Source organism: Sturnus vulgaris, chromosome 4 (genome assembly GCF_052056855.1).
Source record: "Sturnus vulgaris isolate bStuVul1 chromosome 4, bStuVul1.hap1, whole genome shotgun sequence".
Classification (NCBI taxonomy): domain Eukaryota; kingdom Metazoa; phylum Chordata; class Aves; order Passeriformes; family Sturnidae; genus Sturnus; species Sturnus vulgaris.
In genome coordinates, this window is record NC_142246.1 from 52,040,477 (window position 1) to 52,063,826 (window position 23,350).

General features: G+C 42.6%; 1 protein-coding gene across 2 annotated transcripts in view; it reads left to right on the forward strand.

Moving 5' to 3' along the window:
* Nucleotides 1-23,350, forward strand: part of UNC5C (unc-5 netrin receptor C) — a 250,256-nt gene that overhangs the window by 179,132 nt on the left and 47,774 nt on the right. For both annotated transcript variants that reach the window (XM_014875273.2, XM_088163959.1), the window contains exons 4-7: nucleotides 8,305-8,408; nucleotides 19,120-19,300; nucleotides 21,408-21,575; nucleotides 22,776-22,940. In XM_014875273.2, the coding sequence (XP_014730759.1) occupies nucleotides 8,305-8,408; nucleotides 19,120-19,300; nucleotides 21,408-21,575; nucleotides 22,776-22,940 (618 nt within the window). The remainder of the gene's footprint in view (nucleotides 1-8,304; nucleotides 8,409-19,119; nucleotides 19,301-21,407; nucleotides 21,576-22,775; nucleotides 22,941-23,350) is intronic.

Sequence of the window (23,350 nt, forward strand, 5' to 3'; positions counted from 1 at the left end):
TTTTTATAATTTTGTACTAGTTTCCCATGTACTCATCTGAAAGCCTTTATTCTCCCAGACATTTTTTTCAAAGGCATGCAGTTAATATATGCATGTCAGACATTGTATACTGATAAGATAAATGAGGTACAGAAAAATAGATTGGTTCATCTGATGGTTTATTTCTGCTTACAAGGGGTTTGCAGTTATGCAAAGAAGCAGATATGAAAAACAATCACATATTCTTTACTGATACTTGTTTATCTCACCTTTTAGTGCTGGGGCCCGTGCTCCATGGCACGTGGCTGCAGTGCCTTTATTCCTTCTCTTCACATACCTGATCCAAGCAAAGCTGTGAGGACACATTCTGTAGCCACTAAAGAATTAGAGCCCTTCGCAATAGGAACAAAGTTGGGTGGATATTGAGATAAGCAGAGGGAGCTCGCAATGTCAACAACTGAAAATTTTAATGGGAAGGTACATCCAGGATATCCAGTATTTTAAAAGATCATAAAAATGTGGTTTGTATACTTTGGCAAGTGTGTATGAGGGTTAGCTGAGATAGGACCTTAATTCCTTCCTTCCTTGTGCACCATTTAAGTGGCTACTAATCAATATCCTCTGCTTGGAGTTAAAAAAGGAATGACTGAGGCACATGGTTTGGACCTGAGATTACTGAAGGGCAGCAGATTGCAGAAAGAGCAGCAGAGAGGTTAACTGTGCATTTAGCATATTCAGTCCTACCTACCTCTCTGCTTGTGCTCCTGAAAAGCACGCTGCTGTGCAACTTCCCAAGTGAACAGGCATGACTCCTCCCAAATTTAAGAGTGCAGTTGCAACAGTTATAAATAGAAGTAACATTGCATTGTATTGAACAGCCAAGACTCCATAAATTAGGGTGGCCCTGATGTTAGCATTACTTAAAAAACAAAAAGAAGCTCCTTCACTGAATTTACATTAATTTAATCCCTCTGTAGGGTCTCTGAGAATATCCTACCCACAGTATCATGTCTAATGAATTATCATCTTTCAATACAGTCTGATTAAGGCCTTAGTGCTGATAGATCCAGCCAGGAAGTTAACAAACTTTTGCTTGTATTTGCTTGTAGTGACCAGACAGCTGTGTGAGTTAGGTTAGTGTATCAGAAGAGCAACAACAAAACACCGGTTTATATAGAGAGTTTTGTGTTTGGTGTTTCAATTCTACATATGAGCTGTAAAGTACACCTGACATTTCTAATGTCTGTCTTTAGTACCTTTAGCCCATCTGTCATGTAAAAAGTCACCATTTGAGGTTAGGTAATTTGAACATTACATTTAGATTTATTTGAATGACAAGAGCTTAGGAGTCCATCTTCAATCACCAAATAAAATAATGAATAGAATTAAGTTTATAAGTTGGTTTTCAAGTTAAGCTTACTACAAAATATTGAGCTATCCAGCAAAAATAGAAGAGAAGGAGAATAGTGCTATCAATGTACACCTGGGAAACCATTTGCTCAGTGAAATCTTGACAAAGTTTGTTTACTTGTATTTTTTACAGTTGGTTCAATACCAAATATGTTGAGTCAGTCATTCTTCATTATAAGCACAGCTCATAAGGAAGCTGTGTTGCAAAAGACTGTTTAGCATGAGCACCTGACTGAATTAGCTTGGAGCTAAAGAGAGGAAGGGAAAAAAACGTTTTTTTGCAGATCTGTAAGCAGTGAGTCTCTAGAGTCTTTGGGGTATAGTGTTATTCCCAGCTGACTGAAGATGCCATTGACAGAATGAGGGCTGGCCAGTCTGCACCTCCCACTTGTTCTGAAAATACAAAGTAAAGAAAAGAGGAGAGAAAGTCCTGGGCTCATCCAGAGTGTCTTGCAGATCGTGGCCTGGCAAGTGAAGGGCGTTCCTCACCTTGTTCTGTAGCTCTGGTCAGTGGATAGAGCAGCCTGCATCCCCAAAACAAGGTGTGCACTTCCAAGAAGCTGCTGCAGTCCCCCTCAGCTGTTCAGCCATGGAAACTCATGCTGCTTCCTGGCTATGTGGGGTGTCAGCCTTACTACCTGGGCCACCAGAGGGCTACAGACAAGCCCGGCCCAAGCCATGAGCTGCCAGGCATCTTTGGAAAGGTAGAAATTCCACCATCCATCATGTTCCACTCCAGACTGAGAAGGTGGCAGTGTCAGCCTCATGGTGCCGCAACATTTGTCTTTAGGACTGGCTAAAAGTGAAACAGCCCCTACAGAAAATGAAAGAGTAGCACAGAGTTGTGTATTGAGCATTAAGACAGAGTTTTGAGGTGTTGACTTATTTCTGAAGTTTTCTGCTCCACTGCTGGAGCGTGGGCCAGCTGAGAGCACAGCCCTGTCCAGCTGCAATCCCATTCCATGAGCAGCAGTGCTCTGGAGGAGGGCAGGAGGCTTTGATCCACGCCCAGCGTGCAGCTGATACAGCAGGGGACTCTGCAGAGCAAGATACTGCACTTAGAAAAACCACTGATAGAGACTGCAGAGGGATCCCCTGGGCTGCATACTGATGACACTCCTGTGACTGTCTCACTGGAAATCTGGTTTGATCTAATTAATAACACAGAGCTGGAACCACACAAGAACAAAATGGAAAAAAAAAGGTTTTTGTACATAACCTTTCCATTGCTTACCCACCACCAGTGTGATTGATCCCTGTGCAAAGGTCATAGACTCAGCCGTGAACATTAAAGCAAGGCCAAACTATGCCTGACAGGGCAGGCTTTCTTACATTTAGATTTGCAATTCAGTATTTATTAGCTTTTTTTTGAGGCAAAACGGTGTCTCTCAACTCCATCTGTATCGTGGAAAGTGATGGAAGAGGAAGGGACCTGTTTTATAGTAATCATGTTTCTCGAACTAAGAATCCGTCATCCAAATTTGGGAATAAATGCACTGAGATCTGTTTTAACAAGCATGTGGATTGTCTTTCACTTTGTAGAACATCAGTGGCATTTTAGCACCCTTTTCCCACAATTAATTTTCTATTTGGGTTTTCTTATTAGACCAGGGAAAATTAAAACACAGTTGAACCTTTCCTCTTGAAAACATTCTCAGGGGAAGAAGGTAGACTTGAAATCTTGGTTACATATCGAATATTGGTCCTCTAATAACAGCTAAAATTTTACTAAGCCATATTGACTTTTTCTCTAGTGTTTTAATTGTATTTTTTGCTTGTGACATGTTTCGTTTTATATGGATGGCTGTATGTACTTACCTGTATAAAGCAAGCTATCTTCTGTATAGAAATACATACTTTTTGCAGAGATCTTTTCACATTCTTAAACCCTTGTTTCTCTGAAACCACACACTGAACATATTTTTCTCAATGGCCATATTTAATATGACAGTTGTATAGAAAAAAAAAAGTGGCTTTTTTTTGGTGTTCTTAAAGCTTGCTCATATTTTAGATTGTTTGTTATAGGAGGAAAGTTGACATTGGAGTTACTAGAAGGAGAAGAGAGTCTTAAAGGTCTACCAAGGGCAGAAATCCATCTTTCCCTGACAGTAATGCTGCCTTGTTCTGTTCGTCTGGTTTGCATCTAATTCCTGGCTGACAAGTGTCCGTTTTTCATGCTCATTCATTAGTCACCCTTGCATTAGCGCCACATCGAAGTGCCTGGTCTGCCTCTTATCACATTTCTCAGAAATGATAAAAGATATCCTTATAGTTTTCCCACCCACACATCACATTAAAAACCCAGAATAACAAAGAGGTAAAATATATTTGATTAAAAAAAATAATAGGGTCATTCTTCGCTCTTTCTTAGAAGCTGAGAGGTAGAAAAGGAAGTGGGGAAATGACATGACTTCCTGTATAATCTATTACCTTTGGCAGGCAAAAATGCAATTTCTGAGTGTTTTGTAAGATAAAAATGTGTTAAACATATAATGAAGTAATTTAGCAGTCCATCAGAAATTAGATCTAATGCCCCGTTGTCCCAAAGGCATAGCAATTCAGAAGTAAAGTTAACAACATGGTGTACACTGAGAATCTGATTTCCCTTTATTTCAGTTTCATGCTTATGAAAATTCCGTCATTACAATGCAGCTCTTATGCAGCCATATGCCCTTACCAGAGAGGCTTGTGCAGGAGTATTTCTGGAGTCTTGGAGGGAAGTCTCACCATAAGCATGCTGTAAATGTGCTGCAATATATGCCACAAGAGCCCCCTCTGAATTTACTAGGACTATGCTTTAGTACGGGAAATAGTCTCACTCAAGGTGGCAGACCAGAATTTTAATTGATGCCTTTGGTTTCTTTCTTGAAGACAGCCTTGAAGGGAAGGGAGAGGTGGGGTAAAGCACCTGGTGGTGGTGCAGGATGTTACCTGAGCCTGGCAGTGACATCCCTACCAGTCAGAGAGCTGGGGAAAGACAGGATGGGCTCTTCAGCACCACTGTCCACCCCAGCTCACTCCACTATGGAGAATATTACCTGCATAAGAGGAGGAAGAGCATTGCTAGCACCAGCAATAATAATAATAGGATTATTCTATATTACCAAACTAATAATGGGAAAGAAAGTACAGCTGCCTTTCTCTCTTGTCCCTCCTTTGGAAGGTAAGGGTAGGGAAGGTGTTCTCTCAGTGTCTCAGTAACAAGGCTGCTGCCAACCCGAGGCTTTAATAATGCACACTGCCTCTTCACAGACAGAGAGGTCCTGATCCGGAATGGATCAAATGTTTTATTGATTTGCTTTTCCAGGCATATTTTTTGAAGATTGTTAAAGCTTCTTTGGGATGTATTTTATTAGTCTCTTACCATTCTCTGGGAAAATGAATCCCTTCTGTCCTCGCTCACAAGCAATTGTAACTTATATGACACTTTGAGAAATTGAAGAGTGTTATTGAAAATACTCTGCTTGAGAAAGATACAAAGACCCTCAGTACATTAGCAAGCTCACCCACTCCCAGCTGACAGTGTGAGGTTTCTGTGATGACTGTAATTGTTAAATGTCAAAGGAAGCTGAAGATTGAAGAATTAGAAAGATGTCATTGCTATCTACAGAAATCATAGCAAGGGCCATAGAGAAAAAGCAGTCATTTCAAAACCCAGTGCTGTCCAAGGAGGTTGTTTCATGATAGTTACAGCAGGTGATGAAGATGTTTGTCCAGTCCCTTTGCTTCTTCATCAGTTAAAAACCTATCTTGTGTGTGTCACAACCAGCCAACCTGATGCTTGGTTAGGTGCACTGTTGCCATCTGGAGCAATTTGTAGGTGACATGGCTGCTGTGGGAGGTGGTGGGATAAAGCTGTGAACATGTGGGAAGGAGCCAACAGGATATAAGAGCTCCCAGTCTTGTAAATACACAATTATGCACCTTCACCCCTGCCAAATTAGTATAATTTACTCAATAGTATCTAATGGCTCCTTTGAGAACATTACTGCCTGTTATGTCAAAGGCCCTACTTAGTGTATTTTTAGTTTGTGGATCATTGAAATGCTTGAACCCAACGATGCCATTAGAGCATCCTCCCACAGCAAGGCCCCATGGGTGGGAGCAGCCTGGAGAGCAGGGGTCCCACAGAGTTCATCACACCCGTGGCAGCACCACTGCAACTGTTTGCAGGGAAGAGGGGCTCTTCATACCCAGCAATTCCAGCTGTTGGTGACAAAGAGATTAGAGGGGGACTTTTTTACTCTTACATTTCTAGATTAATGCTATTTACTTTTGTATGCACTAAAACTTGCGGATTTTTCTAAAGGCAAGTGCTTTATGGGAGAGGTGATTATTGTGCATGTGAGGCAATGCAGAACCAGAGCTTTGTTAAATATTTCAGGAAGGTCGACAGGACAGTAAATCAACATGTCAAGAAAAATATTCAAATTATAATCTAATCTCCCTCTACTATCTCCAGTCTGAACACCTGAAAGCTAATATTAATATGCTATTTAATACTGTGCTTATATGCTTCTATTACTATTACAGTAACTTTCTCATTTTTCCTCAACCATGATATTAGAGCACAATAATTATCTGCATTGTGCACTCATGTGTACCTGCTAAATGCTCTAAGGTGTACCTGATGTAGAAGTAATCCTTTTCTTCTGAAGATACCTGTGGAACTAGCAATAATATGATCTTATGGGTACTGCTAGCAATATAACCCCAGCTGTTTGCTAATTTAAAGCAAACTGCATTATCCTGACATTATGTGTGCCCAGGATGCCTATCAAGCCCTCAGGATGGGTGAGCCTGGGCCCAGAGAAGGATGTCCACTGGGTGGCCTGTCAGAGAGGGTGGGATGAAGCTGCTGCTGCTGCCAATGCATTGGGAGCTCTGTACAGACATCAGAGACTTGCTGTGGTTGCTATCACATGAGTGAGCCTCACTGGCTTGGAATAACTCCAGTGTGACAGCGATGCTGACAGGCACAGCTTGGCAAAACTTGGCATGTCATCCTAAGGAATGTTCATGTCCAGATATTTGCTCCTTCTCTTTGCCCAGAGTTACCCAGTGTTGTAGGGTAAAGCCTCCTTCAGCAATAGCTGAGGTTGGAATAGTGGTGAGGTAGCTGTGACATTGGCATCTGCTCCCTTTTGACAGAAGGTAATCCAAACCAAGCAGAGAGCTGGAGACAGCAATTTCTTACATTGCTGCAGTAGGATGTACCAAAGCTTATCTTTTGGTGCCTTAAACTGTGGCCAAAAATCTTGTCCCATCAGAAGGGTTCTCAGTATCCCTGCCCTGTGTGCCAGAGGGAGCAAGAACGCTGTTAGTGGGAAAGCAGTGAAGTGTGGGGCTGCTTCTCTCATGCCTGTGGTGCAGAGGAAGGACTGAGATGCCTTCATTTCACTGGGGAAATGCTTGGGTGTCAGAAGTTTGCCATTATATCAAGTTAAAATTAGCATCTCCAGCTATGTAAGAGATTTTGCATGGTACCAATGAACTGATACTTAATTCCAGATAGTTGAACAGTCATATTTTCCTAATATAGGGTAAGAAATAGGGGTCTCGTGCTATTCAAATTTCCAGGGTATCAGAGGAGCTGAATTTGGTGGCAGCCACCCCATCTCCTTTTCCATCTCTGCATTTGCCAGCCCCAGGTTTTGCCTCTTGGTAGCACTGATGCAGTTCCTTGTAGGACTTAATCAGGTCTTGGAGGTAATCTAGAAGAAAAATAGCTCTTTGCATGGTTTATTTGTAAACCAGTTCAATTCAGTGTTCTGTTTTCCAGCCATAGGTTATGGTTTCAAAATATGAAGTATCTCGCTTTTAAATTGTTCCCATATGACTGTGTCTTGTTGCCAATATGACACAAGTATTTGTGCAACCTCACCATGAGCTGATGTACGGAAATGGTTTGACTTCAGAACAAGAAGTAAAACAAAAATAACTGAGTTGTAAAGTTTTTGAAGTCAGGCCAGCTCTTTGATGAGACTTTGAGCATGGTTTCAAATCCATTTCCAGAAGGAATTGGCAGCAGGGGAAAAATATCCCCAGTAGCTACTGGGGCTGAATGCTTAATTCTCCAGAGCCACGTCCTCCCTGACACATTGGAGAGGGTGCCAGTCCATGGCAGAAACATGGAGACAGTGATAAGGAGGGAACTTCTCAGGTCCATTTTACCATCCATTTTACCAAAGACATTACAGAAGAGTACAAAAAAGCCAGACTTTGCAGCTGTCCAGTACAATAAACTGGTCTGATCTTTGGAGGTGCATTCAATGCCCTGTCAGTCTGCTACATTTCTGTGGTGCTGTGGAGGGATCCAAACATGGTTCAACTCCTTAAAGATACTTTTTATTATTATAATTATTATTACTACATTTTTAATAACAATAATAATAATAACTTAGTGCTACAGGGATAATGATAAGGTGTAGACACATTAACTAAAGCTATAAAGTTAATGCTCATGAGCTAAAAGTACATTAAATCACAGCATGAATACTTTCATCTATGAGTTTAGGCAACTCAGTTTATATGCTGTAGTTTTACTGTTTTATTTAATTTCCCATAACTTTCTTTAGTACTTCACTGGTATAGTTTACCGAACATAAATTATCTGAAGAAGGGACTTGTTTCACTTGTTCTGTGTCTGGACATGACCTTCCACAGGAAGCCTTGGTTGTTCACGTGCTGTACCACAATATAAGTAATAAATCCACTATGAAATCTTTGCTTAATGTTGGAATGAAGTGAAAACATGACCCAGACTTTTTTTAATGCTTTATTTTACAGGGAGCAGAACTGCTGTTTTCTTTGTCTCTTGTATGTCATACTATTTATCCAGTATGGCAATCAATTGTAATTTAAATGACCAGCTGATAATAATGTTAATGATTTTATTTTCTTCTCCTTCCTCAGATCTCCGGAAAACTTTTGAGCAGGAGCCCTTAGGGAAAGAAGTGTCCCTGGAGCAAGAGGTCCTGCTCCAGTGCCGTCCCCCTGAAGGCATCCCAGTAGCTGAGGTGAGCAACAGCAGCAATGTCTGGCACTGGGACATCCTAAGTAAGGCCTGATGGGTGGCTAATGGTGCAGTGACTTACAGCAAGGCATGATGAATGGGTGCTAATGGAGAGCTGACTGACTACTGCTCATGGACAAGATTGATTGGGACCTGATTAATGGCTTTTGGGTTGTGGTGCCTTGCTGGGAAGACCTGCAGGTGGTTTGGTTTCTGTTTTTTCTTCTCTTTGAAAAATCACAGCTATATCTGGCAACCAGAGGACACATAGCTGGGGGAACATATTAATACCAGCCTGCTATCTTTTCTTTTGCTTTTAAAGAAGAAAAAAATCACTTATTCTGAGGAGCACCTCTCAAACATATTTTAATTTTTAGTTTGCCGGACTATATATCATTCACATGCGTCTGCATCACCCTGCCAACTTGGCATGAGAGGATGTACCGTGGTACACTACAGGCTCCCAGGTAAAGCAGCATGTGGTTTGAGAAAGTAGAGGATGTCTCTGCAATCTTCAGGGCCTTAGCTGTTTTTCCTGCCAGCTTTTAAAGAAACCCAGAGTGGGTAGGTTGTCCTCCCCCTGCAGGAGCCAGCCTGCCCTTCAGCAGAATCTGTGCCTGACAACAGCAGCGAGCAGCAGTTTCCCTAAGCGCAGTGGTGCCTCCAGCTTCAGACTCAATGCTCACGGAAGGGGGGTCCCTGAGTCGCAGGGGGGCCTCTGAAATCCTGAACCCACTGTGGTTGTTAAGAGAAAAATTGATTGCTAATGACGGTAATTCCCCTATCTGAATTCTCTTCGGTTTTCCTCTATCACGCACAGAAGAAACTGTTGCCAATTTGCATTAGGATAAGTCAGACTGTCATGGCTAAGTAGTAAAGTGGTTGTCACTCAGCGCTGATGGTTGATTTCTCAGGAGATGAAGCTTAAAGTGTTACCTCCTCATCTAACCCAAGTTTAGATTTAATCAGAATTGCAGAAACGTGTCCACAAACATCAGAAAGAATAATTAGCGCAGAGATTTTTCCCATTTTCTTGTTCTGTAGGCTGTTTTCCTTCCCCATTAAAATCTCCAAAACTGTAAAGAGTGTTTAGCTCTGCCGAGCCAGCTTGCTGACAACTGTAATATTAATCAGCTGGGTTTCATCAGGAACTTAACAGCAGGTTTTTATTTTTCTTTCTGATGTTTCTTTGCATCAAATCAACTTCTTCTTGTACCATGACAGGAGTTTTTGCACTGGGATATGTTGCTCAGGCAGCACAGGGTAGTACTGGGGAGCTTCATTAGCTTTGCTGGAAACAGAGATTAACGCTGATGGGCAGTTCGTTTTTGTGCAGTGTTACAAGCATCTCTGGAATTTCAGCAGCCAGGCCGATTGTTCCCTCAGAAAGGTCTGTTATACCCAGTCGCGTGGCTGAGACCCAAACTGCATAATTTAACATGATTTGTGGAAAGTGATCTCTGAAAAAATCCTCTGTGAGCTGCGGCCATAGCAGTTGTGCTTTTTCCTGCCTTCCAGTATCCTGCTCACTCTGTCAAAGCTCTTCATGACAGTGCATTGACTGACTCTGAATCTTATTTGTACCATGGTCAGGGTAGACACCAATTAACACTTGGCAGGCTCAGAAATCTTATACTCCCTATCTGACATTCAAAAGAACCATTCTCAATGTGGGTTTTTTTCCTCTTCTGACTTTTGAAGTCAGAAAGAGATCAAACACCCAGATTGGACAGCCGCCTAATACAGCCTCTTTGTAGATTCTTTCCAACACTATTAAAAGAACAAAGACCTGAGCACTAATGAATATGAATACCTTAATGTGACACTTTATTACAGCCACTTGCTGAAGCTAGTAAGATAAATTTAAGAAAAAAAAAGGAAAGATGAAAGATAACTTGGTGGGTTGAAGGATTACATGATTATTTTAATTTAAAGATGAATGAGTTCTTTGTTTAAGACTTCATGTATTTGTTTGGAGAAGTTTCTGATATGATGGTACAGGTGACTATAAGAAGGGCTTGGGAGAAGGCAGGCAGCAGACTGAGGCTGTTTTCTGTCTTGTTGAAATACTGCTTTGATTCCAAGTAGAGGAGGGTAATGCATATGCTGCAGCTGTGAGCAGCATTTCCAAATGCTTTGGTGAGCTTGTGCTTTAGAGTCTTCACACTCTTGGAAACTGTGTTTTGTTTATGTTTTGGTTTTTGACTTACTGGCTTCTGAAGGAGCCACTGGATTTAACACCACAACATATGAAGAAAAGCTTACACTGTGAGACTGTACAAAATGCACCCTCAGTGTAATGTGATGCAGTGCTGGAGTCCAGAGTCCCAATGCCTTTCGTGTGCTTTTTCTCTTTGATTCCATTCTCCCTCCTCATTCTCTGTTGGGCGTTTAGTTTGTTTTTCTTTTTTCCTGGTATTTCAAAGTGGTGAGAACAAGCAGGCTCAGGGATAAATTCTGTCTTCTTTTCAGTATCTGGGGAATTCAGTCTTATCATCCCCAGCATATTTAATTGCAATTAACTGTGTCAAGCTCTTATGGATCAATGCTAGAGCAGATCTTAGGACTACTGAAAAGCTGAACCACATAGCAATATACAGCTTCTCCAGAGGGCAGGAAGGACAAAGACAGAGATGGGCAGGAAAAGCTTTTAAAGTAACACTTACCAGTTCCTCAGATCCACAAGTACATGGCAAGCATTACAGCAGGCTCAGGTCATGGGCACTATGAAAAAAAAAAAAGAAAAAGGCAAAATCCAAATACAAACAGATGTGTTAAAATACACCAGCCTCAGTGCCTGAGGTCAAATCAAAGTACATCTCCTTGTTCACTTGGGACAACATAAGGAACCGAGGGTTTCCATGGTCTCTGGAAAAGCAGATCAGCTTCTCTGCCATCATACACCCCTGCCCACCAGCCCTGACGAGTGTGGGTCAGCTGCACCATGGCATCCCTTCCCACTCCCAGGTTTATCGCCAATATCAAGCTGAACAAACCTAGAGGTTCTGAACAACCCAGGTAGATGTTTGGGCTGCTCCAATGCATGGCCCAGGCAAGAAGCAGAAGGACCAGCACAGGAGCTTACACTGAGGTTTCCGCATGCAGCTGATGGGGTAAGGGGCAAACTCACATATTCCTTGTGTGACAAAAAGAGAAAAAAATTAGTGGACATAAAAACAAATAGCACCCTGCCCTACCTCTATGCTTCTCTGACTTCTGCTTTTCCCCAGTGGGGAGAAGTAGGGTAAGGTGGTGAGATCAGCAGTCTGACCCACCAGCCTCACACTCAGTGGAAATCGAACAAGTTGCAGCTCCCCAGCATGAGCAGAAACATCCATTTCAGTTCCACTCTGCTCTCTGTGTGCAATTTTCTAAACCTAACCTGAGAAGGCAGGAAGGATCCCATTCTGTAATGCTCCAACAGTAATGGCTGAGTTGTTAGCAATTAACCCCTTAGCTCATTTAACTTGTTCTTTGAAAGACACCAGCATCGTGTTGCACATGATAAAATATAGTTAGAGACACTGAGTCACATCAAATTAGCTCATTTGGGTAGGTTATAGATCAAAACACAAATGAGATGTGAGATTGGTTAATATGCCATAAGCTGCCAGATGAACTTTTGCATTGAAATGTATGATTTGTGGTGCCTTTAACAGGGGGGTAATTGCTTCTTTAATTTTAATTGAGGTGTTTCACAGAGTAATTTAATTGCAGAACAGGGTGTAGTGTACAGTTTGGTGACCCAGTTGGGTTTAAAACTGTATGTGATATTTATCCACATTCATGGTTTTAATTAGGAACTAGAGCAAGGGGAAAAGGATCACTGAGTCAAGAGGCAGAAGAGAGTGCTTTGCAGAGTCAAGATGACTGTGATGCAAACTATTCAGCTGCTCTAGCCCAGGCAAAGGCTGGTGGAAGCTAGGGACTTCTCCAAATAAGCAGTTCCATCTAACTGATTATTAATATGACTGCTGTTTGCATTGTTTCCTGAGAGCTTCTTATGTTTTGCAGCAGTTATCCCTTAATTAGAAGTTCATGTGTGTGCATTTCCATGCAGGTGTGTGTCACTGGGACAGTGTTTTATATTCACAGCAGGAAAGTGAGCTCCAGGAGAGACAAGTGGAGGAGTTTGTGGCCACCAATGCTAATTGCTGAAAAGTGTCACTGTCCTTTGCAGTGCCTTGTGACATACAGCAGAACTGCTTTTGGGTGTCTGTGAGACGAAGAGTGGGGAGAGGGAGGCAGGTTTGTGTAAAGAAGGAGCACAGCCCAATGAATGAGTGCTGCTCATCCTTTGCTTTGGAGAGCCATTGGGTAAGGTCTGGCCATGCCAGACTGTCCTCCAAAAGGACAGGATAAAGCACCCTGCATTGTCAGCACCTGATTCCCTACATTTCTGTCCTTAGCATACATTTTACCCCCCAGCCTACTGGTGGGTGGTCGAGTCACTCTTGCAAAGTGTGAGACATAGGCTACAATCTCCTGCTTGAAGGACAGGTTTGCATTTGGATTTGTGCTTTACTGGGAAGTATGTTGACTACTAGATTATTAGATAGCCCTGTTTTTACATTTCCTACGAGTACATTTCCACAATGCAGAAACCCATGCCAAAGAACACCGGTCTGAACACAGGTCCACCCTGTACTTTTCCTTTCTAGTCCAGTTCCATGATGCCAATGTAAGTGAGAGCAGAGCATGCTCCAAAGTGATCCAGTTGCTGTATGATTCAGTTCAGGCAAGGATGATCCTGTGGGACTGAAGAACAGTCAGACTTCTAGTTCCTCCATGAAATATTACAATGGGAAATTTTCCACTAGATTACTGACATGAACCCTGCTAGCTTATCCTCTTCTCTACAGATGGCTTTCTGTAGGCAAAGACATTCCTGGTTTAGCTAATACAACCTACCTGTCCACATGTCCACATGGTACCAAAAGTGCCAGTCAACATGTGAGCTATGGGCCTCTAGTTCAAACTTCTCTTTTAGGTGGGAAAAGAAACCCAGCAGCTTCTGATGGCCACATAGCAGATGCTGTGGTTTGCATTTAGGAATGCCATGATCTATGTTTGAATTTGAGACTCTGTGGAATAAAGTTCTGCCTCTGCAGCTACCAGTCCACCTCAGAAGTTTATTCTGAGGCTTAACTTTCCAGTTGTGCATGAAGAAAAGCTATAATGGGGCTGGAGACGTCCAGCATCTGTACATACACCCTGCAAGCAGAAAGCTGGATATATGTGTAATTAAGGAGGCATTTCCACAGCAGGAACAACAATTCGCCTTATTGGCAGCAGAAGCACAATAAGAGCAACTGAACAAAACACCATAGTGGTTTGCATTTGCTGTCTCATTCTCAGCAGTCTCTCATAGCTGTAATTTCAGTCTCTTTGGAGATCACTTCTTTTTCCTTTTATTTTCAGTCTTAAATGTTTACGAAATATCTTTTCACTAAATAGTACATAGAGGTCAGCATCCTCTTCAGCAGACAGCTGCTGGGATGAAACCAGATCCAAAATCAAATAACATTCTTCAAAGAGGCACTCAAGTCTCAAGGTACCTAAAATTGTTGCTGGCTCATATGAAAACTGCTAGAGTTTTCTCAGTCTCACTTAGTCATCTTGTACTGTGTCCAAATTGGTAGGTAGGTAGGTAGTTTCACAAATGCTTTATTACTGGAATGTATGTGTATGTGTGAGTGTGTGTGTGTTACAATCCTGGTGAAGCCAGGGAGCTGAGATTTTCCCTGTGGCTGCTGGAGGTGATGCCAGCTCAGCAGGGACTGCTGCAAGGAGAGCTGTGACACTGGAACCAGTTGGCACAGCTGCAGAGAACACTAGCCACAATCCAGCGTGGATGGGGAACCAGATGGAAAGCAATCCTACTGTGTCAACCAGGCATGGGGAAGGCACGGGTGCAATGATGTCGCCTTCCAAAATTACAAATTGCCTTTCATCAAGGCAAGTCTCTTGCTGCTCCCAGATATTTGCATCTTTTTCTTGTGGAAAATTGCGGAATTGGAAATTGGCGGGCTTTGCCTGTGTCTGGAGGGTAGAAGACTCGCTGTTTTCGGCAGGTGCTTCTCACTCTGAAGATGACTCTAGGGCAAGTTGGTGCAGAGAAGGCAATGAGCAACTGGGATCCAGAACTCAGACCCTGCTGACTTAGATCTTGAGATTGTCAGACATGTAGGGAACAACTCTTATGATCAAGCATCTAGATGAGATCATAGTCCTTTTCCATCCTTGTGTTTCTTTCGGAGCAGATGTGTTTCTGCTCTACCAGTTTCTAAAACAGTCACGCATACACAAGTGTGCCAAGAGATTTAAGTGCCTAGGAATGCTGGTAACTTGGTATGGCTAAATTTGTATCAGCAATTAGCTTCTGTAATAGGTTTTCCTGCGTGTGTAATCGCTTGTGTGATTTATGTTCCCTGTGTTCATTTAGTCTGCCCAGAAGCCTGGGCTGTCTTTGCAATTCTTAGTCTCTGTGTGTGCCTCTGCTGGAAACACCCTGTGGCAGCACAGGTCTGGCTGCAGCTCCCAGGTACGGCTGAGGTGGTTATTGCAGTTTCCTATTCTTGCTGATGGTCTTGCTTTTCATGTTGGGTGGCATGTGGCAGGTTCCTTCTGTTAATTAGAACGAATGTGCTAATTATGTTAATGTATCTCTCGATACCAATCAGTGAATGATTAGAGACAACACATCTGTCTTTCACCAGGGAGCAGGATGACAGAAAAGGCACTACAAGGTATGTTGTTCTAAATTACAGACACCTCGGATCATGCCTTTCCGCGCTGGCCACAGGGACAGCTCAGTCTCCTGCAGGCTCACTTGCCAGCCCAATAACAGCCCTGGATGTGCAGCTCCAGTGCAGCTGGCAGGATCCATGTGCCTCATGTAAACTGCAAGTTGCATCCAGAGTGCTAAGGATCTTTGGCCAAAAGGTAGCAGACTCCAGGTGCTCTCCAGCTTCTCAGCATCTGCAGATTCTGTTGGTCAGGTTTTCATTCACCACTCTCACACCTCAACTGAGTGGCCTTCTCTCGCTAGCCAGTTTGCAAACATATAACAAAAATAACTTCTTGTGTAGAAAATTAACAAGAAGAAAAGGGATTTTGTGTCTGCTTTGTTCCAGGGGTTTGGTATATGAGAAAAAATGTGTATGTTGTTGTAATTGTAATTTTTTATAGCTGTCATCCCCCAGAGGGTACACTTACCCCATCCTTCATGGCACAATATTTGCCAATTAAATGATTGCTGTTATGATAAGGAAAAAACTGATCCCATGCTTTTTCTACATATATGCATGACCATCAGTAGATTTATCAATAACAGCTGGAAGGATGTGCCTGGTTTAATTGAAATACATAGAGCTAGGTTCATGTTCAAAAATTGTTCTGATTATAGCCAGTAAATACACATCCTTAGTGTTTAGGAAAAAGCAAACATCTACTTTAGAACATCTCCAGAGAGATCAAAAATGGAGGCATGAGGGTGTGATTTGGTATGACCGTGAAGTCAGACTTTTGTGCACTTTGAAATGCCCATCTATATCCTACTGCTCCTCTGTGCACTCACCTGCAGGTGTACAGGTCTCTGGCACAGAAATGTCCATGCCTTAGCTGCCAGTAACTATTATTCAGGCTGCAGAATTAAATTCAGGATAAGTTTCTGCACTGACTGGATTAACAGCCTATTTCAGTGAGGGGGCTGCACCTTGGGGAATGACATGGCATCAAAAGAGATCATTGCTTTTAACTTCTGTGATAACAGTTTGCATACTTGTCACTCATAAATCACACTGTCTCATTCTGCTTGCTTCTCTTCTGTATTTGACACCTGATCTCTTCCTACTTACGTGGCAGAACAACTCTACTCCCACCTACTCTGGTTACCTCAAAAAAAAAAGTCTGAGGTTTGGCGTCACTGAGCACTACAGTCACCTGCACCATAAAATGGGTCCAACAGTAATTGAAAATAAGTACCAACAACAGTCTCACATATTATAGTGTGTTTAATTAGTCTGCATTTCTACAAGAACTGAGGGAGAAAACACAAGCACTAGACAGGTGTTCTCTTTTTTGTGTTGCTCTACTAATGGCTGAAATATGTGTGAAAGGAGACTCCCACTGCTTGTCAAGTCATCCATCAGTTCCTTCCTTCAGATTTGACATTAGAGTTTGCAACATTAAAAGGCACCAAAAAAACTGGATGCCAGAAGACTGCATTAGATATATTAAAGAGATATATTGTAAAAGAGATGGCATTTACACACAGTACTGATGTACTGGCAGAAAAGAAAAGGCACCCTGTTGTTCTTCAAACTTTTACTGTTAGCAAATTCTGTGAGACATTAGGTGAAAAGGATCCTTTTCCTAAGAGATTTGGTGTAGAGCCAGAAGCAATATACTGAATTATACAGAGCTGCTTTGTTTGGGGATTTTTATTTTTTTTTTGTATTGGCAACTTCTCTTTTCATATTATCTTTGGTGGTTTTGCAGGGATGATAGGGAATTCAATGCTTACAAGTTTAATTTTTTCTACTCATTTGAGACCCAGATTGAATATGTATGTGCATTTTTGCAGAGAGAGAAAATGTTGCAGGGTAGTAGAAAAAACAACCATGTCCTTGGGCATGGAGCCTTGAGGGAGCCAAAGGCTGCTAGAGTATATTCTTGAATGGGCATACCAGAAATATTTTAAACTGAGCCTTAGACCATGTAGACTGTGGTCCTGTCCTTACTGGTGTCCTGGTGTCCTCAATGTGCAAAGCAGAGGAAGAGTACAGGCAGATTTGAAAGTGGAATATACACAGCTCTGGCAGTGTGTGTCGTATCTTTTGCAGCTCTGGTATAACCATCCCAGAAATAAATAGTGACATTCAAACCAAAGAAATACATGGTTTTTGTGTGAGAGGCAACAGTTAAATGGCAGCATACCACTGATGGAGATAAGGTTCTGGCTTGTTTTTCAGTCTAGAATTCATGCAGACTCAGCCTGCAGGTGAGGAAAGAGCTAAATATTGCCATTTACTGAACAGGAATGTGTCTGTCTTGATTATACCTGAAACCTATTAGGCTTCAAGAAAGGCCGAAAACCAGGTTTAGTCATTCTGTCAAGGAAAAACAGATTATTGACTAAGAGCTTGTATATTCCATGGTGAAACATAATTGTGATGGTGAAGGAAATACAGCCTCCAAAGTTTTTTGTCTTTTTCTTCCTCCTCTGCTCCTTGCAGATACATGTATCCGTTTCCAGAGCCCTTGTTATGCTGCTGTCTTTAAACTCCACAGTATCAACAGCTTTGAGGCTGCCACAACCCACAGTGATGTGCTGTGAAAGAGAGGGGTTTAAATCAAGCCTTCCTTTGAGCAGTGGCTCTACATTCACTAAAGGTATAAATCTTTGGAAGCAGCTCATACCTGAAGTGCATCCACTAAACTGGAATAGGGGAGCTGGAGCTGCTTAAGGCAGGGCTAAAGGTGGGGAACGGGTGGTGGGCACCTATAATCCATGCCCACATCTGCCAGTACTGATATTGCAGCCTTGACTGGCTTTGTCTGGGGGTGAATTGAGCCCTCTGTGTTAAACACCAGGAGAAATAATTGGTTTTTCTCACCATAGTTTGAGGCAGTCTTGTACAGCTGTCTCACATGGCTTTTGGGGTATGTCAGTGCTCGAGTAGTTCCTCAAATGTCTTTAGAAAAGTGGAGTTTGTGAGAGAAGGACTTGGCTGCTAGTGCCTCACCAGTCCGGTGGGTTGATTGTGGTGATGTTTTTCTTCCTTTAATTAAATCCTGGGCAAGGCTGAAGTGATCCAGTGATGTGAAGGCCCAGCTTTGATCCATCCAGGGTCCCAGTCCTGTCCTTCAGAAAACTCAGCTCAAATGAAAACGAGCTACTAAGCTTGCAGCCCAATTATATTAGAGTGGCTCACAGCAGTCAGCTGGGATATAACAGGGTGTTTTCTTAGGAAGGCAATAAAGAGAATATTGTCTAGATTAAAAATTTCATATAAAAATATCTTTCTGTGCAACCAAGGAAATCATGCTTTATTAAAGTAAAATATAGTTTACGCAAATAAAGAGGAAAAATAAGCACTGATGTCCTTGTGATTTCCTATTTCCTTGGTAACTGACTCTAATTTGTTTCTTTCTCATTAAAGACAGGCAATGTGCATGAGAGTGCAAGTGTATTTAAAAATATTGGGGTTTGTGATTTGTTAGTGCTACCCGCTCCAGTATCCCATTCCTAATTAGGTGAGATATGGAAACTAATGGGTGAGATCTGTGCTGATTTAGAGTTTCTGATGTTGTAGGAGAATTTCTGTTTGCAGATATGCTCCTAAGATATCACCCTTTCTTTTTGCGTTGCTTTCAACTCTGAAAGCACAGATCAGTTTTTCCCTGTACACTACCTGGTAGCCTTTGAAAATGCATTGGTGTTTTCAAGGCAAGGCAAGACAGCTGTTGTGCAGAAGGGTGGGACGAAAGGGGACTTGAAGGGAAGGGTAGGCATGAAGAGTGTTCTCCTGTTTCTCTGCCCTGGTGTTTTGTTTCAGTTGGTGACATTCATCAGGTGAGTCCTTCGTCATGTGCCTTGGCTTGTAGTGTTTTCTGGGATGAGCAACACAATCAGAGATACTGTGTCTGTCCATATTGGTGTGACCTGGTGCTGACTCACTGCCTCCCCTCTGGCCCTTTGAAACCCCAAGGTGGAGTGGCTGAAGAATGAAGAGGTGATTGATCCCGTGGAAGACCGAAATTTTTACATCACCATTGATCACAACCTGATCATCAAGCAAGCCCGGCTTTCTGACACTGCCAATTACACCTGTGTTGCAAAAAACATCGTGGCCAAAAGGAAAAGCACCACAGCAACTGTGATAGTCTATGGTAGGTGATGTTTTGTACTGCTGCATGTGAATGGACACACACTCAGAGCAGGAGGTGGGGCAGGAGGGGGATGCACAGTGCCTGTGTGCAGCTCTGGCTGCAGTCAGTGCCCAGGCTGGGCTGCCTGTGCTGCCTGGTAACGCGCAGCCACACACAGGGAGGGACTGCAGTCAGGGAGCACTACTGAAATCCCTCAGAAGTCTGATGGCTTGTCTAATTGGTGACAGGCAATGGTGTTAGAGGAGGAGCAGCCCCCTACACAAACAACCTCATTGGAGAGAAAGTGGCTGTTCCCCTTGCTGTAACACACACTGGCTGTGTAAAGCAAGGAGGCACCAGGGCACATCCTCGAGCCGGCATGGCTTACTACCAACACAGTTCATGTTCTTAGTTACCCTTTTCAGAAATTAGAGTGAAACTGATAGAGAGTTTGTGCTTCCAGTGACTGGTAAGAATGTCAGAGCTCATCAGAATCCACCATCTTCTTATATCTCTTTAAATAAGCTTATTTTTGGTGCTTACTTCCAAAACATACCCTGACATCAAAGCAAAGAAGCAAAGTGTTCTGGGGCTGCAGTTCATAGGCCCACAGCCTAGCTTAAAACTAAACATCAGGGATGCATGGGATATAAAGCATGGGATAGCATTATTCTGTGTCAGCATCCACAGTCTTGACTTGACTGAGACTGGCCATGCTTTGGCTCGGAAAAGATGGGATTCCCTCCTAGGGTCTCTTCCAGCCTGTGTTGCACTGCAGCTCTGCCTCACCAGTCCAAGCCTTTGGCCCTGAAGAGTTTCTTCCCCAAATGCATTCCAGGTGGGGGTATCCAGCAGAACAAAACCTGCCCTGATTATGTGCCAGCTGACTGAACTGGTGTTTCTTACAATCAGCTTAATTATAGGATAGACAAGTAGGAAAAAATCCCTATGATTATCCCTAATATTCATTTCATATTCAGGGTAGCAGTTAGATTTAATTGTAAGCAGTTGCTTCTCTGAAGTTACAATGAGGGCTTTTTACTTCAGTTTTTATAGAAAACTGACTGAATTGAGTTGATTAGCAGTGCTTTTGATATTGAGGGATGGACCATGCAAGAGCACCATGTTTTGTAACTGAGATGAATGCAGAAACATAAAGATGTAGGCGTACTACAACCCTTCCTCATACACATACAGATTTTTTTCAAAAGTGTATTCAAGAGACATGTGTAGGGAGCAGGCATTTCTATGGATTTTGCTGCCAGATCTGCTTAAGGGTTGTGTCATATCACAAACATTTGAGTTTAGGGAATCCGAGCAGTGAATATATTATTACCCATACCTGAAAATGACATTATTATGTAGAGCAGCACAACTTCTTGTTCATCCCTCCATCTATCCCAGAAACTGAGGTGGGTGAAAAGGAGAGTCAGCATAAATATCTTTCCAGAAATAAATATCTTCCCAGAAATAAATATCTTCCCAAAGTCCAACGGAAAGAAATGCTTTTAGTGTTAGCTCATTCTAAACAGCTTAGGGAAGTGCTGGGACATTTATATATGCACCAGCTATGTCCACAGAGGGGTGAGTAAAGTTGTCCTGACATCCTGAAAGGATTCATTCATTCATCCTGGCATTACCTTCTTGAAAGAATGAAAAAATTCTCCATAGTTAATTAAAGCATGGAAGTCTCTCAGCATGCATAGGTGATGGGTGCATCTGAGCATGAGTGGGAGTGCAGGTTATCTCCCTCTGGACAACAGTGCAGCTTTCAGAGCACAGGCTGCCAGAGCTCTCTGAACCTGCAGAGATTTTGGTCATACACACTCTACCCAGGCGCTTAAGGCTGGGTCAGGTTGATTTTCAGGATAAGGCAGGTCACCTGCCAACCCTGATAGTCATCAAGCAGTGTTTTTCATTCAGCATCAGCATTTCTTTGGCTTGTACAGGGACTTCTGGCATACACTTTGTGTGTTGGAGATGTGAGTTTTGTGCCTGTTCAGTGTTGTTTCTTATGCCTTCTCTTGTGGCCACTGTTTGAGGCTGCATGACACAGAGCCAGAAGTGCCTTGGGGCTGCCCAGGCTGGGCTGCTCGTGTGACCATGCTCTTTTTCTCTCACTTTGCAGTGAATGGAGGCTGGTCCACCTGGACAGAGTGGTCTGTGTGCAACAGCCGCTGTGGGAGAGGCTTCCAGAAGCGCACAAGGACCTGCACCAACCCTGCCCCGCTCAATGGCGGCGCCTTCTGCGAGGGCCAGAGCGTCCAGAAAATAGCTTGCACCACTCTGTGTCCAGGTTCAGTATGAACAGCACACATAAATACTTCCTCTGTCATCAGTCATCTCAGGAGAAAACTATTAGTTACAAAAGCTTCCTTCTCATTATTAATAAATCCAACATTTCAGGGAATTAATATTCAATTGTAGTGCATAAGTAGATAAAATAGTGAGCACATCTTATAAAGCAGCACAGGTTCCAGCCCTTCTTTTGCACGCTGCTTGCACTGTGGTCTCAGCTTTTATAATTCAGGGGATTTGAGGAACATTCAGAGCTTCAAAATGTAGGAGATAAAGGTTGAAAGCTCTGGAAAAGAATTGGGATTTGAATATAGAAAGCAACTGTGATGTAAATATATTTGCAATGTCTGTTCAGTCCAGCTGTCTCAGCAAGTAAAGCATCTGGGATGTGGATATTAAATTTGAGGCAGATGTTTACCTGACATATACAATCGTCAAATACAAAGGCATTTTTATTGGAAAGAGATGTGTATCCATACTTTCCGAAGTTTTTAAAATGTAAACTTCTGAAAAATACAAAATAGTTTCTGGACATGCAATATAGTTGGTGACTTGTCTGTGATAAAATTTTGCCATCTGTCCTACTGTCCAGTGCTCTCCTATTACTGACCCACTCAAATCAAGGGCAGTAAGGCCATCTTCAGCCTGTGAAGTTTGGTAATGCAACTCTGTCACTGGAACAATTTATATATTGTTTTTCAACTGCTTGTTGTAGTGCTTTTGAAAATAATTTGCAGGATTTTGAAAGGTGCTAAATGTATTCTTGGTTCTGTTCACATGAAATAAATTGGTGCCTCTAGAGATTCTTTTAATAGAAAATACTTAACATTAAATATCTTCCTATTAAAGAAGAATTTCTGGACAAGTCTAACCTCTGTGTTAAAAAATGCCACCTGCCCTCCACAAAATTAAATCACAGATTCCTGACTTGTTGCTTGTACGCTTTGAGCACAGATAAACTGGCTAGAAGTTTGTATAAAGAGGAGGAAAGAGCAGAAATGGGGCCGGGACAGAAAGAAAGGCAATGTGGGGGTGAATGTGCATTTACAGGCCAGAAGTAGAAGAGCAGGCTGATGATCATTTTGCCTTGCCAGGAATGGCTGGGAGCTGCAGACTGGCTTGTGCTGATATGTGCATTGCTCTGTCTTGGTCTCACTTTTGTGTACCCCTAACAAGTTGTGTCCTCTTCTTGTCTCAGTGGATGGCAAGTGGACCTCCTGGAGCAAGTGGTCCACCTGTGGCACGGAGTGCACCCACTGGCGCCGGAGAGAGTGCACGGCCCCAGCTCCCAAGAATGGGGGGAAGGACTGTGAGGGGCTGGTGCTGCAGTCCAAGAACTGCACAGATGGGCTCTGCATGCAGGGTAAGTGCTCTCTCTGGGATCTGGGCTGTATGTGGAAAACCCTGAAATAACTGCAGATCAGCATCAATGATCTAAACTCACATAACCATTTGTAGGAGAAATGAGTTAGGGACCAGTTCTCAACCAGTCTGGACACCCCACTCCTCTTGCCTGGAATATGAAACAGTGATGAATTAGAAAGAGTCATAATAGAGCCTTCTACTGCCATTCCTCCCCACCAAACAGCCCTGCTCGCTATATTGCCTCAGCATCTGTCCAGAGAAGCTTGGCAGTGGCTCTTACAGCACTGCAAATGGAAAAACAGAGCATTTAGAGCAAAGACAGTGTTTTCAAAGAGTAAACTTGGCCAAGCAGATCAGCTTCTGGCTTCTTACTGTCGGGAATGGTGAGTGCATGTATTTCTATTTAGA